This window comes from Bison bison, unplaced genomic scaffold (assembly GCF_000754665.1).
Source record: "Bison bison bison isolate TAMUID 2011002044 unplaced genomic scaffold, Bison_UMD1.0 scf7180017864499, whole genome shotgun sequence".
Taxonomy (NCBI): Eukaryota; Metazoa; Chordata; class Mammalia; order Artiodactyla; family Bovidae; genus Bison; species Bison bison.
In genome coordinates, this window is record NW_011495058.1 from 6,676,813 (window position 1) to 6,694,757 (window position 17,945).

At 42.6% G+C, this 17,945-nt stretch overlaps 1 protein-coding gene across 5 annotated transcripts in view; it reads left to right on the forward strand.

The window, feature by feature from the left end:
* The window catches only part of GLI3 (GLI family zinc finger 3), a 321,249-nt gene that overhangs the window by 238,953 nt on the left and 64,351 nt on the right, over nucleotides 1-17,945 (forward strand). For all 5 annotated transcript variants that reach the window (XM_010829081.1, XM_010829080.1, XM_010829082.1 and 2 more), the window contains 3 exons: nucleotides 1,906-2,119; nucleotides 3,565-3,678; nucleotides 5,231-5,371. In XM_010829081.1, the coding sequence (XP_010827383.1) occupies nucleotides 1,906-2,119; nucleotides 3,565-3,678; nucleotides 5,231-5,371 (469 nt within the window). The remainder of the gene's footprint in view (nucleotides 1-1,905; nucleotides 2,120-3,564; nucleotides 3,679-5,230; nucleotides 5,372-17,945) is intronic.

Below are 17,945 nucleotides of genomic sequence, written 5' to 3' on the forward strand. Positions count from 1 at the left end.
ACCCAAGGGGCCCCCTTACTAAGCCTACCTGATCATTCAGGTTCCTGAAACTCAGAAGAGGTGCATGGAGTTTTGGGTAGAGTCCATATCACATTGTAAATACATAGGTAATGGGATCTTTTAGTTTTTCTTTGTTTTTTTAATGAACAGAATGAGGTAGTTACACTTAGGAATACCCATTCACCAAAAGAAAGGGGGGGGGATGGGAGAGTTAAATCATTGTGTTTTTTGATGAATGGCTTGTACACCAAAAAATAAATTGGACAGACTGGCATAGAGCTCAGTGAACATGAAATCAGCTATTAGAAGAAAGCTTGTGAACAAATTCTGAGGCAGATATGCATCTTTTGATTAATGCCCTATCAATCATCCGCACAGCTACCTTCGCTAAGTCTTGCTGTAATCATTCATGGTTGCTTTCGGAAATACTGGCAGAAACTATAGCGCTGCAAAAGCGAAATATTATTACTGATTTCTCCCCAACTTACTGTGAACAATGACTGTTTTCACCAGGTTTCTGCTCTCCTTTATTAAAGAAACACAATACAGAATGAAAGGAGGGTTCCTCCAAGCCCCGTGAAATTCTCCTAGGGTATTCTTAATGATATTCAGTCTTAAATGGGCAAGCTATTGTAATGCAAGGTTCTCTGTAGGAATAATAGTAATGTAATCCCATTGAAATTGCTTTTTATGGATTGTAGTCAAATGGGCAAAATGTGGAGTCACATTAATGAAGTGAGTATATCTTCAGCATTATTACTTAAAGTTGTTGAAATGGTTTGAATTTTGTTATTGTAATTATTATATTCTCAGTTAATGCGCTCAACGGCAATAGTAATTAACCCACCAGATTGGAAAATTTTCATGAATTGTACCTTTGACTTTGCAAGAAACCTTGACTCTTTCTGGATCTTACACAGTAGGATGGAGAAAAGATCTACGTATGTATATATTTTCCCAGAGTATTTTTTTTTAAAGGAAGAAATTTTCACGAATGCAATTACAGTGTTTGGTGCTTTTTTTTTAAAGTCATCAGCAAATTCCTCAAGAGCACTTCATTCTCTTAAGAGGACTGGATTCCTAAACTATGCTGGTGCAGAAAACAATCTGGCACTGCCCACTTGTCCAGAAATCTTTAGGTCATCGTGGGGCTTCCTCAGAACTTCCGGTAGCCTGGGAAATACTCGGGCATAATGAAGTGGTGACAGGCATTAGCATGTATAATGGACGTTAATAGACATTGAGTGCTCTTTAGCTGGAAGAGGGAGCGATGCTTTCCCATTGGAATATTGCTCCATTGAAGCTCATTGATCACCGATTTCAGCTGGGAGAGGTTAATCCATCAGCTTCTGTAACCAGACGGCACTGATGGAAATTCTTTAGGTGGCATTCTGGATGAACCAAGCTTTCCATCTTTACAAACAAATGAGTGATATGACAAGCATGGTGTTCAAAACACATTTAACCAATTGATTTTCTTTCCTCTTGTAATAAGATCTGGAGACATATGAAAGTGTGCAGGGTGAGCCGAGATGAAAAGAATTGCTCCCTGCGTGGGGACTTACAGGATGAGGAGCCGATAAAAGTCCTATAAAGCATGTAGTCACCCATTCTCTTTGTTATATAAAGTTTGTTATTGCAATAAATAGCGTTATTGAGCTGATGCCTTTTGCTTCCGTTGTGCGGAATCTTAGGTCTGCGTATCTGTGCACATGCCCACATATGTCCCCTCTAAGCCATCACCTTTCTCTAGGAAGTTTTGAGATGTTGGTCAATCATCGTTTTCACTTTTTAATTTGAACACGCAGCCCTGATGCAACCTGGGGAGGAAAAACTAGATATAGAGGTGAGCTGGTCTCTGCATCCCATGCGAATGATGGTTTTCCCTCTATTTCCCACCTGCAGCCCTGCCCTGAGCTTCACCTACCCTTCGGCGCCCGTGTCCCTCCACATGCATCAGCAGATCCTAAGCCGACAACAGAGCTTAGGCTCAGCCTTTGGACACAGCCCTCCGCTCATCCACCCCGCCCCAACTTTCCCGACCCAGAGGCCTATTCCCGGGATCCCTACAGTTCTGAACCCCGTCCAGGTCAGCTCCGGCCCTTCCGAGTCCTCACAGGTGAGAGAGACATCTTGATGACCTGGTTTGTCTTGGGAACCACAGAGGAGAGCCATGGGGCCACATCAGCCTCGGATGCGCACAGGCCATAGCATCCTCACAGCTTCCATACCGCAGCCTGTCCACCCAACCCAGGCTCTCTGTCTTCAGGTTTGGTGACTGTGCCATGTATGTGCTCCTCAGGAAAACAAGAGCTTCTTCCACTAGTCATTTTATCCTTGGTGGAAAAGCTGCTTGATCTGGCTTCCCTCTGACCCTGTGTGGTCTGCTGTCCATTCAATAAACATACATCCCATGGATAGAGTAATACAGAAACTTACAATACTATGTGTAAAATGGATCGCCAGTGGGAATTTGCTGTATGACTCAGGGAACTCAAACAGGGGCTCTGTGACGATCTGGAAGGGTGGGATGGGGAGGGAGATAGGAGCGAGGTTCGAGAGGGAGTGGACATGGGTGCACCTATGGTTGATTCTTGTTGATGTTTGACAGAAAACTACAAAATTCTGTAAAGCAATTATCCTTCAGTTGAAAATAAATAAACTTTTAAAAAGTTTAATAAATAAAGTAAACATACATCCCTTGAATGGATTACTGTCTTTCAGTCCCTGTGTGCTGGACTGTTGGAGTTCTTTTAAACCCAGGATTCCAGCTGTTTTCCACTAGCTTTGAAAAGCCACCAGGAGTTGGTACTCATGATTAAAAACAAGGAGACACCTCATGAATGCCTCATGAATATCCTGAGTTTTTTTTTTTTCCAATTTTTATTTCAGTACAGTTATTTACAGTGTTTCAGGTGTACAACAAAGTGAATCCGTTCACATATATCTTTTAGATTCTTTTCGCGTAGAGGTCATTGCAGAGTACTGAGTAGAGTTCCCAGTGCTACACAGTAGGCCCTTACTAGTTCTATTTTACATATGAATGCGAGCATGCTAAGCCGTTTCGCTTGTTCCAACTCTTTGCAACCCTATGGGTTGTAACCCTCCAGGCTCCTCTGTCCATGAGATTCTCCAGGCAAGCGTACTGGAGTAGGTTGCTGTGCCCTCCTCCGGGATCGAACCCAAGGATCGAACCCGTATCTCTTATGTCTCCTGCAGTGGTAGTCAGGTTCTTTACCACTTTTGCAACCTGGGAGGCCCATTTTATATACAGTAGTGTGTATATGTCAATCCCAGTCTCCCAGTTTATCCCTCTACCCCCTTCCTCTTGGTAACCATAAGATTGTTTTCTACATCTGTAACGCGATTTCTGTTTGTAAATAAGTTCATTATCCTAGCTGTGAACACATTTTCCAAACTCTGCTACCTGGAAATAGGAGCCTTATCTGTCATCATTCTAGTGCCGAAGAAGCCTGCTAGTCTCGAGTTGTGTGTTTTGGCTGTGGTCCTGCTCGTTGGTCAGAATCTAATTTTTGTCTCTGTCCCTGCCAATGTGACCTGCAGAACAAGCCCACGAGTGAGTCTGCAGTGAGCAGTACGGGGGACCTGGTGCACAACAAACGCTCCAAGATCAAACCAGATGAAGACCTCCCCAGCCCAGGGCCACGGGGCCAGCAGGTGAGGGAGGTGCCTGACTCAGGCACCTAGCCTGGTGCCTTTCACAGCTTCGGCTTGTCTGCTGTGTTCTTGGCCTTGGCTGTATACACGCGTTTGACAGATGGCCAGGTCTGGAATTTGACTCTGTTTCTCCAGCTCAGAAGCAAACACACAAAAATGCAGGCAGCTCTGTGGGGTAGATACTTGAGTTCATAGAGTAAGTGGTTGGATGCATTTGTTGTTGATCAGGGATGTGAACAAACTTCAGGCTATGGCTCTGATCTTGGGCCTGAATTACGAGTGCCTGGCTCTCAGCCCGAGCAGGGCAGACCAAGGAAATTCTCCACAATGATCATGTTCTTTCTTGTTCTTATTTTGCCACTTCCCACTGGCCAGGAGACCCTATAGAGCCAAGAGGGATCCCGCCACAGCTAACCTAATCTAAGGTTACTTCAATTCTGGCTCTTTACCCAAAGTCCTGAAAGTACAAGTTTAAGTTTCAGTTTAGTCTCTGCTGTTACTGAGATCCTGAGCCTCAGTTTCAAAAATATTTAGATTATGCCCATCACCCTATCGTTCAGGTTCCTTGTGCCCAATATGGAGCTCAATGAATATTAATTCAGTGCCTGAGATAAGGATTGGACAAGAGTCCGGATGTGCACAGAATCTGGACCCTGAAATTGTCAGGCTGTTTTAGCCCAAACTTAAGCCCATGTTTCCTTTTCAGGGAGCACTTGAAAGATGGAATGCATGGGTGTCATGCGTTTGCTCTTACATTTTGTTAATTATACATAAACACTTGTATACAGCTTTTGCCATCTAACTGCAGGTCAGATCCTGAATTTACATACCTAATCATCTCCCAGAATTCTGGAAATTCTTTGTCTTTTCATTTCTGCAAAGCTGCCTTAGAAGCCTAGAAAAGACTATGCTGCCAAGTTTTAGATGTTGTGGCTCCTGGGCAGGGAGTGTAGCCTTGGAGACCAGAAGTTGAACCAAGGAGACATCATCCCTGTAAACATCCACAGAGTGCCTCTCACACCCTCCAATGGCAGGGAGAACACAATTAGAATTAGCAGTAAACCCTTTCCCTGAATTCCAGACTATGAGAATAAACAAATTAATATGCTGAAAAGACTTTAACTGAAAGAGAAAGACCAGTCTTTTGGGTAAAGACTACATGACCTAGTTTGATTGCTTTTCTTAAGAGATGACATCTTAGTTTTTTGGGTTTTTTTTTTTCTACCTTCGTACTCAGGATAACAAAGTTTGGCCTCACCATCACACCAGTATTCTGGTTTGGATTATTGTCTTTAATCACAAGTTAATGACCTCTGAAGGTGTATTGGGTAAATCTGAAAAAAAAAAAAAAAAGGCACAAAAATGATTCCATCTCTGGTTTCTTCAATTCACAAACACAGTTGTTAGACCTGGGCTCCATTTTAATTCCCCCCAAAAAACTGCATCTAGAGGAAGACAAGCCTACATCAAGTCTCTCCTTTTATCCGCCCTTCTACTGTGTCTGATTTTTGTCCGCCTCTATCTCCTCGCTTCCCCCTTCCCTGCCTTTCAGGAACAGCCAGAAGGAACAACCCTGGTGAAGGAGGAAGGGGACAAAGATGAAAGCAAACAGGAGCCCGAAGTCATCTATGAGACAAACTGCCACTGGGAAGGCTGTTCTCGAGAGTTCGACACCCAGGAGCAGCTGGTGCATGTGAGCGAACGGGGCTGGGGACGGGGCTTACCACTAGGTGACCTTTCCTGTGGGGTCAGCTCCCCTGACCCAAGCTGAGTCAGCTTTCTTAGCTAGTGGCCTGGCACACTGGCGGGGGCTTTATGACTCTCTGAGAAGAAAGAAAACTCTGAGCCATGGTGCTTGACCTGTTCAGTCAGCTAAAGCTTAGTGTAAAATTCAATAAAGTCTTCAATACAGTGTAATGACTCTGATCCTGTAAGCCAGAAAACACTATTTTGAGTTAGCGACTTTGATGGTTATTGAGTCATAGTAAGCTGGACATGAATTATTATTAACCTTTTAACCAAGTTTGATTTCAGCCAAGTCCCAGTAACAATACAAAAAAAAAAAAAATCGGAGGGGTGGGGAAAGTTCTTTTTTTCCTTTCTGCCTTACTGTCCTCACCCTCACCACCTCAGGACTCTCCCATTATTTAAGACAGCAGTTAGCATTCTCTATGAGAAGTAGGTAATGGTTCAGGATAAGCCATTAGCACAGTTTCTTGGCTTGAAGCTAATTCTTGCAGGCCCATAGTTATTAGAAAAAAGTGATATGTATTTTAAAATGTGTATAGTGATGTATGTTTTGGAAACTGCAGCGTGGTCAGATTGAGAACCTTACCTTCTCTTCCCACACCAGATTCAGAAGTCTCTGCTTTGCTCCCCTGCCTGTTATTTCAGAAAATGCAGGGCACCCCACCCCCACCCCCACCCCAACACACACACACACGCATACTTGATTAGCCCTGTGTCCTCAGCTGGTGCTTCATCTTTGTTTGGTACTTTCTCAGACCAGTGGAGTCTCCCTGGCAAATGGGACCAGGAATAGCTGAGATGGAAGGGCATTTGGATAATCAGGGATGAAACGATGTCAAAGCACAGGGCTGCATTAAGGCATTAAAGATGGTTTGCCATGTGGAACCCTTTTGTAAGCTTTAAATACGACAGAAAATCTGATGGAGTAGCTTTCTTTGGGATCCCCTCCTCTCCCTTCCCCTGTCACTCAGACATACCATACACATACCCACTCCATTCTCTTTTACACTTTTTATTTTTTAGGCGATTCCTTTCACTTGATAACTCTCCTCCATTTAAACACTGTGCTGTGTGCGCTGTACTATGTCCAGTCGCTCAGCTCAGTCATGTCTGACTCTTTGTGACTCGTGGGCTGCAGCCCACCAGGCCCCTCTGTCCGTGGAATTTTCCAGGCAAGAATACTAGAGTGGGTTGCCATTTCCTACTCCAGGGCATCTTCCAAACTCAGGGATTGAATCCTTGTCCCTTGCATCTCCTGCTTTGGCAGGCGGATTCTTTACCACTGCACCACTTGGGAAGCCCGTTAAAACACTAAGATTATACAATTCCTGACACACCCTCCATGTTTCATATGCTGTGTGCGTGGGCTTTTTTTTTTTTTTTTAGTATAGTTGCTTTACAATATTGCGACAGTTTCTGCTGAATCAGCTATACGAATACATATATCCCCTCTTTTTTGGATTTCTTTCCATTTAGGTCAGCACAGAGCACTAAGTAGAGTTCCCTGTGCTAAACAGTAGGTTCTCATTAGTTATCTGTTTTATATATAGTGATGTATATATGTCAATTGCTTGGGCTTTTGAAGAGTGTCTTCCGTACCCTGGCCCATCTGCTAATATATGCACATGCTGCGGTTACATTATTATTATTATTGAAAGTCACTCAGTCGTGTCCGACTCTTTACGATCCCATGGATGATACAGTCCATGGAATTCTCCAGGCCAGAATACTGTAGTGGGTAGCCTTTTCCTTCTCCAGGGGATCTTCCCAACCCAGGGATCAAACCTAGGTCTCCTGCATTGCAGGTGGATTCTTTACCATTTGAGCCACAAGGGAAGCCTGAGAATACTGGAGTGGGTAGCCTCTCCCTTCTGCAGAGGATCTTCCTGATCCAGGAATCGAACTGGGGTCTCCTGCATTGCAGGCGGATTCTTTACCAGCTGAGCTATCAGCAGTTACATTATAGGGTCAAATACATGGTTTACCAGGTTTTAAAGTCCATCATATATAGAACATTTTGAGGGTTTAACATGACATCTGGGTCCCTCCTCCCCATTTATTTTTTAATTGTGTTTCCTTGTAATAGGATAGAGAGAATTCTAGATTTCTTCAAGCCAGCAAGAAACTAAAAGTCAAATGTTTTTAATTAGGGTGTATTTCCAGATTTTTCCATGAACTTAATTTGATTCCTGCTCTTTAATTTGATGCAAGTGTTATTTTTAAGCCAAGCCTGACTTAATGGCCTTTTATTCTTGCTGACTGTTTTAATAGAAACCACAGACATTGTAACACTAAAGAAGAAAAAAAAGTTTGGAATTTTTCTTTTAGTATGGGGAAATAATCCCGAAGAGGGGAAGAGGCCAAGAATACCCTCAGTGATAGAGTGAGTGAACAGCGTACTTGGGAAGAACTATTTGTACAAAACCTGTCGTCATAAACGAGCTGTTGGCAGTGCTGCTTGCCCTTTAAAACGTCCTTCTGAGAGAGGACTCAGTCTCATGGTGCCTTTTCTGTGGACAAGTCATTTTTCCAAGGACTACCCTGATTTTGGTCCAGCTGTTATCAAATGGGAAAGGCAATAGGAGTATATTCTAAGTCTACATTTAAAAGGAACCGTGTTCTTCATTAGAGGCTGGTTTTAATGTAACATTTTTGGGTTGTGGTGATACCTGCATATTCTCCATGCCTTCTATGCCACGGGAAAGTTTTTAAAAGACAGTGGATATCACAGATACTTCTATCTAATCTCACACAAGGTTTTAGGTAGGAAAGATGCTTTAACAGAGAGTTCTGAGTAGTTTTAAGGCAAGGCTGCTTCACCAATCAACTAAATGGCCACCATGATCTGTTTTATTATTACAACTAGGGAGTGAATGACACACGCAGTGACACTTTTTAACTTCAAATCGGCAAGAAGAAATTTGTGTCAGGAGTAGGAGACTACCCAATATATTCGCTTTGTGATATTAGTTTTAGTCTGAGATTAATTATAGGAGTTCAGGAAATTTAGCTAAGTGAAATTAACATTTTTAACTTACAAAAACATAAATAAGGATGCTGGTTTAATACCACTTCTTCCATACCTTTTTACTTGTTATCTGGCGTGCGGAAATTCCAAACTTGTATGTTCAAATTGATTTTCCTTCGCATGGCAGGCATAATAAGTGCCTTCCTGCTCATGGTGAATCTGATAACTTCAGCAGTGGCCTGGTGTATAATTTTTTTTTTGTCAATGGAATGAATAGCTAGTTCAAGTCCACCTAATTACTTGGGTGGTAGTCGGGCCAAAAACCAGTGGCAGAACCCAGTTTTATAGGGGCAGAACGAAGTATGAACTGTGTGCGCTCCTGCGACTCTCCTTGGAGAGAGGACATTTTGTGAATTAGTTGCATTTTCATGCTCCCGACAACCAAGAGGCAAGGTGTTAAACCATTCTGATGCCCTGCCTTATTTATAGCCATGACCCATTCTTTTTCCCCCTCTTACAGTTAATAGAAAGATTCATGATTCTTCATGGTTGTCTATCTAGTGTCTGACAGTCCCGACTGCCTGCGAAAGCAAGTCACTATCTATAATTGATATCCTCCCGTGGAATAGGGTGCTGGCTGCAATTGAAGGGCTTTGCTGAAAGCTCTTAAATCCTGACAAGTTCTCCCCTTGTTCTGGTTCAGTCGCTGAGCTGCACGGTTGGAATTCCAGAGTCATTTGAACTTGGTGCAGAAGGGAGACATGTGTTTCGCATTAGCAAATCACAGAGTTGAAGAGGAGAATTAGGGACTCAGCCGACTTTGCCCACCAGGTCGTCTCGTTTTCAGTGTACTGCACTCCGTGTTCTCTTGAAAAGATGACCCTGGTCCATTACTGTCCGAACAGATGGGCTAAATATTGCCTTTGCCTTCCCTTCTCCTTTATTTCAAGCCCCTGTCCGTCTCCCACGGTGTGTTGATTCCAGGTTTGCTGTGAGGTCTTTATCACTGGGATGTTTAATTAATTTCTCTTCTCAGCAAGATAATTATAATTGGGCTCCATGACTCTCCAGCTAGTATTAAATTTGTCATAAATTTACTTCTATGCCCAGAAGCTAAGAAGATAGACGTATTTTTTTGTTAGCTGGTTTTTAGTGTACTTTGCTCCCTTCTTAGTTAAAATAGGAATAACACAGTAAGAAGGACATAGAGTACAAAAATTAATTTAGAGTACTTTTGATTAAGACCAAATTTACTAATGATTTGCCAAGATGCCAGCATTTTCTCTTACCTTGACATGTGAAGACACATATTCTAACATCTCAAAACAGTGTGAAAAGTCCACACTTCCCCTTTAATCTCAGATGAATTAATTCTCTTTTTGCTGTTGTGCATTATATATTCCAAGACACATTAATCTTACATGTTTCTGAAAGTTGTAGAATATTGGTTCACAGCATGTGGTTTTTGTTTTGGTTTGGTTTGGTTTAGTTTTTTTGCTGTGTAAAACAACTCAAATTCTATCTGCTGGCCTGGGTTCTGGAAGAGATGAGAGAGGCTCCCAAAACTTCCTAAGACCCATTTCCCTCTTGTATTAATTCTGTCCTGAAAGACAGTTCCAGCTTTGGCTCTTGAACAATGGAAAAAAATCCAATATGCGTTGCCTGCTGCCTAAGTTAGTCTCAGGTTGTTTGCTTCTGAATGGCGTTGTGTGTACCACTGATGCTTTGAGAGACTTTTTAAAAAGAAGGAAAGGGAATATATGTGAAGGACGAAGAACGTGTACCTTGGTGTGAGTCACCACTGTCAGGCTTCTAGTTATGCTTAAAAATATCACTGGTGGAATCCAGAAGAATAAAGACAATATAATCATCAGAACTAATGCCCACCTGTTTGCTCTCTCACTGCCATTCCCTTAACTTCTATTTCACCCCTCCAACCAGTTCTTTTCCATTTAAAGAATAATACATATAATATTTGTTCAAAAGTCTTAAAAAGATCAAATTATTTTTTAACAGTTTTATTCCCCACGCTGATCCCCCCAGAATAATCCTGCAGGGAGAGCCTTGGCAGTTACACTGTGGGGGCTCCTGTCTCCTGCATGTGAGATCGAACAGCAGAGAATGTGAGAGGTGTTTGTATTAGCCCCCTAGCTTCATCTGGGTGGCATGTATGTCACTGCACTCCTTCATTTGTATCTTTTAAGCATGGTGTCAAAAATGCACCGTTTTATACGATGATTAGCCACCTACTTGGATTTTAAATGCTTTCATATGCTGCAAATTTTGATCTTTAAAAGCTTGCTGAAGTTTTCTTTATCAGAAGAACACAGCTATAATCACCTTTGCTGCCATTGGAACACAAATTCTATACATCAGCAGCATGAAAATGCAAGACTTTCTTCTTAATATCATAGAGATGTAGATATAAAGGAAGCACATCTAATCTGTAAAGAATTGATGCATCTGTAGAAACGCCAGGAAGAGTTACGATGTGGTGAAGACATTATTTTCATATTAATACCATGTTCCCAAATTTGCATTTTAAATATTTTCCAGCTAATTTTGATCCCTTTGCTAAAGTTGCATTGTATATCTTTACCTAAGAGAAAATTGAATTTAGGATGTGATCAGGGTCTCTGATAAGAGACAGAAATTAGTTTTGTGTGCACATAAAACCTCAAATGAACGAGTGAAGATTTTGATCTTATTTTCTCTACATGGAGTTGCTAGTTAATTTAGTTACTCTAATTATTTGGAAATACTGCATGGAAAATGTAGACGAAGAGCTACCAACTTCAAAGTCATCCTTCGACAATCATGCCCCAAGGGTCACATTCTTTTTAGAGTTACTGCCTAAATTGCACCTGCAGAAATTGTTCCCATAAAGACACTCAGGAGATTATACCGAGTAGGGGGCACAGAGGGCTGTGTGGCCCACCAGTGAGAGCCTCCTGGGGCCGGCGGAATTCTGAGTGGCAGCCCCATCTCTGCCCTGACCCTTGAGGTGACCTCCCTGGAACCATTTGACCCCTTAGAACGTTATTTTCTCACTTATCATACTGTGAAACAGCCGTGAAAATAAGTGCTGTCCCCCATGTCCAAGGCCAAACAGAGATCACATGCAGCGGCCCTAATGAGAAACAGACAGAGGGTCTCAAAGAGGTTACACGTCTCTTTGTTTTATGTACGTTTGTGTTTTGCAGGGTGGCATGGGGGAGGGGTGAGGAGTGGTGCCATTGGGTTTTGTGGCTTCCGCATATTAGCTCTAAGGCTTATTTTATATTCATTGTTCCTGAGCTGAGATGTGCACTTGACTGAAGCTAGAGACCCCATTCTCTTCCTCCGTTGTGGATCTGACAGATGGGACTTCCTGAGATAGTTCACCTCCCCCAGCCTCGGTTGTTTTCCTAAAGCAAATGAAGGATTCCGATTGGATAGTCCTTAAAATAAGGATGGCAGACAGGTTTCACTTCAGATACCAACTTACTGGCTGGCAGCCACCTGTGATCTTGAGCTGTGCTCTTCCACACTTTCCTGGGGTGCTGAGCTGTGCTCTCCCCCACATTGAGTTGGGGAAGTAGGGGGTAAGGAAGTATAGCCTGCCATGGATGAGGTTTCACAGGAGGCAGGTACTCACCATCTGTTTCCCAGGGTCTTTGCCATCTCTGTAGATTAAGTCCCCTCCAGAATAATTGTAGTTAATTTTTCTAAAGGTGGTATATTAATTACTTGAGTAATTATTGAATCATTAAAGTTTCCCCTTTACTAATGTGCCTTAGCCCATGAATGAAGAATAGCAAATCCATATTTTGAATAAGATATAACTGGTGTCAAATAATTTCTTAGTTGCTTTCTTAAATTTGTCCAGCCATTTTATACCTCCTGAAATAGTTCATCAAAACCTTTATCCAAATAAGTGTTTCTGCCATTTGGGAAGGATTTTCCTATCGAAAGCTTTTTGACCAGTTCTGAATGATACTTTAGGTGAGATTCTGGATTCTGCCAGTAATTGGTCCCCTGGGACTCTGTGTATGGACTCAGTTTATACAGGAAAAGATGATGTCACTTTGGGCTGGGCTGCCTACCTTGCTAAAGTTTACTTGCAGATTTTGCTGAAATCATGAATCCTCTTGTTTGTCAGAAAAAGTATGTGCTGACAAACAGCAGCTCAAGTAGAGGGCCTGGGCACAGCTTTCTTGCTGCCCACTGCCCCAGCTTAGTAGTGGGCACCTTGCCAGCAGGATTTGGGCCGAACCTTCCTGGAATGGTCCTTCTCATTGGGAGGGGGAGACAAGGAGACATAAAAGCATAGTAAACAACGTAAGGTTAGACATAATGAAGCTGTAGAGTGTTGTTGTGATTCTAGGGTCTCAGAAGAAGATTAAGGGTATAAGGATATCTAGAAAGGCTTCTGGGAAATTTTAGAAATACAGTTAAGGTCAACGTAAAGCAGACCATATGTGGAGGTCAGCTTTTGAGATATGGTGATCATGGTGATGATGGTGGTGAAGATGCTGGTGATGATGGTGAGGATGAGGATGATGGTGGTGATTTTGTAAGAATAAACAGCACCGTATCTGCTAGGAAACTTTGGCTGACCACTTTTCTGCTACAGTACAATGTGCGTTTCAAAGCTGACAGGCCTGGCTTCGAAGCCTGCTCTCCACTCCAGCCATGTTACACTCCTTCTCTGTGAAACAAGAATAAGAATAGTATTTACTTCATTAAACAGTTGGGGGAATTAGCTTAAAATTAGACTCAATAAAATGTTAGTGATTCTCCATACCACCAAAGTGAAGTGTAAAGATATTTACTGGCTGCTAAGTGGGTACACATTGCCCATAAAAACTTGGTTTAGGCTGGTATTTGGGCAGTGTTTACATTGGTATATCATCATGAAATGAATAACTGCATAAAGATACTGACTGGAGCTCCAGTTCATGAAACCTCGGAGAGAAGGGCTGGAGAAGTGGGTCCCTTTCTTGTACTCCAGATCCCTCACTGGACTTGCTTGCTCTGTGTTGAGATTTACAGCCTCATCCTATTATGTGTTCATCTGTGCTAACATCCTTCTGAAAGTTCTCCTTAATGGTTGCCCTAAACCGAGGCTTCTCAACTTTAGCACATCTCAACTCTCTGGGGGCAGAGGGTTCTTTGTGGTGAGGTCTCTCTTGTTCCTTGGAGGCCTGTTCACAGCATTGCTGACCTCTGCCCAGTAGATGCGAGGAGTGCCCATGCCCCATGGTGACGACCAAAAGTGTCTCCAGACGTTGTCAAATGTTCCCCAGGAGTGGGAGAATCACCCTTCTACTGCCCTAATCTTTTCTCTTGCAGTGTGGGAAGAAAAGAAAACAGCAAAACAAAAAAAGTATATTTGTGATTAAAGATAAGTTTTATCCTGTTTAAATGGACTTTAGGACAGTGGTTCCCAACTTTTTTGGTACCAAGGACAAGTTTTGTGGAAGACACAGACTGGGGAGCAGGGGAAGGCTCAGGTGGTAATGCGAGCCATGGGGAGCAAGCCATGGGGAGCAGCAAACAAAGCTTCTCTTGCTTGCCCACCATTGTTTACCTCCTGATGTGCAGCCTGGCTCCTAACAGGTTGGGGACCCCTGCTTTAGGATGTTTGGATTAAAAATAAAAGATAACCTCATTAAATAGTCTCCAGCAAAAGGTGATTATATTTGTATTACATATATATAATATTTATGGACATTATATATTACATTTATATATATTCTGTGTGTATATGCATTCATGTGTGTGCACGTATGGGGTATATGTTGTATGTTGTGCATAAATTGGCAGAATTTTATTTTAAAACCACATTTGCTAAGGTTAGGCACACTCAGTAGTTCAGTCCCCAAACCAGCCAAGCTCCTTTGTCTTAGTGGAGAAATTCCATCACTATTTTTTTTTTTCTTGCAGACTGAAGGAAGTCATTCAGACTTCAGCTTCTGAGATCATGGCAAGCAGGGTTGGAGATCAGGCTCCCACTTTGACATAAAACAGAGCTCCAGGAACAGAAAGCAATTTTCTAGTGCAAGGAGTTTTTGAAGATTCAGAGACATTTACGTTTTTCTGAGATTAGCTAAATACTGTCACAAATAGATTTTCTTTTTCATTTCTAGAACGATTAATGTTCGCACAAGAAGAGAATTGTAAGTCGCATATCCTTAAAAGACTATGCTTAGGCCAAGGCCTTAAACTTAAGCCACCCTCACCTCCCCACCCCTGCCAGTTACCAGGAAAACTAGCATTCACCAGTGAGTGGGGTGTGGAGAGAGTATTGGATGGTATGTTGGATATTTACTTTTTTTATCCCCAGAAGATCCCCTGGAGAAGGAAATGGCAACCCACTCCAGTATTCTTGCCTGGGAAATCCCATGGACAGAGGAACCTGGCAGGCTACAGTCCATAGGGTTGCAAAGAGTCAGCCAGGGCTTAGCAACTGAGCACACACCCACTACCAAAAAACTGTTTCTGATTTTAAGTCACTCAACAACTTTAATCCTCAGTTTATCATCAGTAAAGTGGAGATAATAATATCTATCTTATTTTCCTCACAGAGTTTTTTAATTTTTTATTTGTAAGGATAGAATGAGATCATATGATGGAAGTACTTTGTAAACTCTAAAGCATTATTCAAATATAAGGAAGAATAAAACCCAGAAGTAGCAATAAAAAAGCCTAATTAACTGAAGAATGGAGAGATTAAGGTTTTTCATTAGACTAAGAAAAGAATATATAAATATGTTGGTAATTTGGTTGTGCCCCCTCACCTTTGTAGGCTCTTACCAGCTACAATGCATCTTTGCCATATAGTGGCCACTACACAAATTTCAGGCATAGTATTGAGAAGACAAAAGCTTCATGCAAGTTAGACTTATGGACTTGGCGTTGAGAACCTGAGACACTCATCTTTCTAAATCTATCCCTTTAAGTTAGGAGAACATACAGGGCAGGCCGTTCAGGAAGAGACAGGGCCAGGTATTGGGAAGACAGAGCAGTGGGAAAGAAAGTAAAGTGAAGGGACAGAAGAAGGACTGAGAGAAACGTCTAGAATGGAAGTCAGACAACTCATCTAGCAGTCAGGTCGCCTATGAAATGGTGCTTGAAATATTATCTTGAAAAAGCAAGTGGATGTAAAAAGGGAAAGACCATTTTGGGGAGGAGCTGGAGCATCCATGTGGAAAAGATGGCAGAAAGAAGTTAATGGGTGCAGAAAGTATGGGAGAATTTTACCTAGAAGTGGCTTATATAAGGATGGACATTTCTTGTTGTATACACAAAATGACTCATTCTGTGCTTTGGGACTGAGGAATGGTAAGTAATGCAGTGATGATAGAACCAGAGTGTGTCTGCAAGGAGAAAGGTAGTGGGAAGTAAGGTTATGGAGCGGAGAAGCAACATTTCATGGGTGACCTGACTGCTAGATGAGCCGGCTGACTTCTATTCTAGATGGAGTAAGGAGAATTGATGTTTCTGATAAGAAAGCTTGAGCCAGCATGAGCTTTGAAAAGATGAGGGCTGAATTTTGCAAAGCTGTGTTGAAGAAGACAGGAGTAGGGTAGGGGCAGAGCTGGAACCAAGACTTTGAATTGGGAATTATTTTTTAAAACTTGGAAGGAGAGTTTAGAGATACTTCAGCGTTTTCGCAGCTAACACGGACATTGTAGAAATTGTTCAGAGAGAAGTTTGAAGTTTCCAGTTGCCAACTGGGCACCTGGGAGGTGACTCATGGAATCCCTGTCTCTTTTGTAAGTGGCCCGGGCTCATTACTTACAGCGCCCAAAATCCTGTTGTCTCTATTTAAAGTAGATTGATCAGTGTGTTGGGAGAGTGATCTCTGATCACTTTTGGAAGATGCTTGCTTTGGTGCTAATCAAAGTTTAACACCCAGGTAGTGATAGTGACTCAAAGAAGGCAATGGCACCCCACTGCAGTACTCTTGCCTGGAAAATCCCATGGGCGGAGGAGCCTGGTGGGCTGCAGTCCATGGGGTCACTAAGAGTCAGACACGACTGAGTGACTTCACTTTCCCTTTTCACTTTCATGCATGAGAAGGAAATGGCAACCCACTCCAGTGTTCTTGCCTGGAGAATCCCAGGGATGGGGGAGCCTGGTGGGCTGCCGTCTATGGGGTCGCACAGAGTCGGACACGACTGAAGTGACTTAGCAGCAGCAGCAGCAGGAGTGATAGTGACTACTACCAGTTTTCTTTGTTTTGTTTCTCTGCTCTGCCTTATTTTCTAGTTATGGATACATGATCTCAAGTTCTGGAAATGTCTTTCAAGTCAGGAAAAGAAAACTGTGTACGTGCCCTCTTCTGTCTGCTTTACAGGATTCGGGGGTGGGGAGGTCTCTTGACACACCTGGTCCAACCCCATCTCACCTGTGCGGTTTATTGCGTGTTAGCTTCATGTATCAGCACTTGTGGGTGGTTCGTCCCAAGAAGCCACGCTTTCTCTCCAGGACAAGCAGGAGAATCTTGGCTCAGGAAGAGCAGATCTTCACCAGAATCCTTCCAGGGGGCAGTGAAAGTGTTCGGGCCTCCCTCTCCTGGGCAAGTAGGCCAGAGATGGTGCAGTTCCTACTGGCCAGATAAACCAGTCAAACAAACTGCAAAGAAAACACTGTTCTGGCTGTATTCTCCTGGTGTTCAGTGGAGATAACTTCGCTCTAGTCTCAGTACTGAGTCATTTGGCTTCTGGCAGGAGCTTTAATTGTTAAAATGCAGATTTTTTTTTTTTCCTTGATCAAGAGGGGATTATTCTAGTTATCAGTCCAGAGCATCTTATTTCAAGATGAAAAGCCTTTACGGAATTACAGATGCCAACGTTTGTACAAAGCTTTTCAGCGACTGACAACTCAAAGAGAAAGTATGATTTATTAGCCTATAATGGCTAACCCTGAGTGATGGTCTAGGTCCTCCCGATTTGTGAAATTGTTTAATATGAACTGCCTTTTTATGCCGCTCAAGCCCCAGGTGACTCAAATAAATGTAGAGTCTCCATTACACGATCTGTTATGGGAGAGGGAAAGAGGGGGAGGGGGTGCAAAAGGAGAAAAGTGGCTTTCTAAAATCCATCTTGGTGGTGCCTTTTACAGTAGTTTGGCTGATAAGCCGGCAGAGGAAAGATTAATAACGAGGCTTTTTGCTATCAGTACCTGCCTGTCGATTCTCTGTAACAGGCCTGTCTGTTCAGCATGGAAATTATTGATTAAATAAAAATTGCTATTAGATTGTGATGTGATCCATAATCACAAACAATGGTGGACATTCCTCTTTTAGATCCTCAGCCATGCATCAAGTTGTTTCTTTTTTTCCCCTTGCCGTAATTTATAGTACGCTGACACTTGAGCTCATTAGAACTAGCCTTTCTGCTCAGAGGCAGGAGAGCACGGGCATGCGCAGTTCAGCCTAGCCAGAGGGGTGAGGAGGCTGCAAAGGACCATTCTGGTTGGGAGCTCAGCCAGTTCATCCACTCAGTGGCAGCAGGGCTGTCTGTAAAAAAAAAAAAAAAGTGGTGAAAAAAAAAAAAAAAAA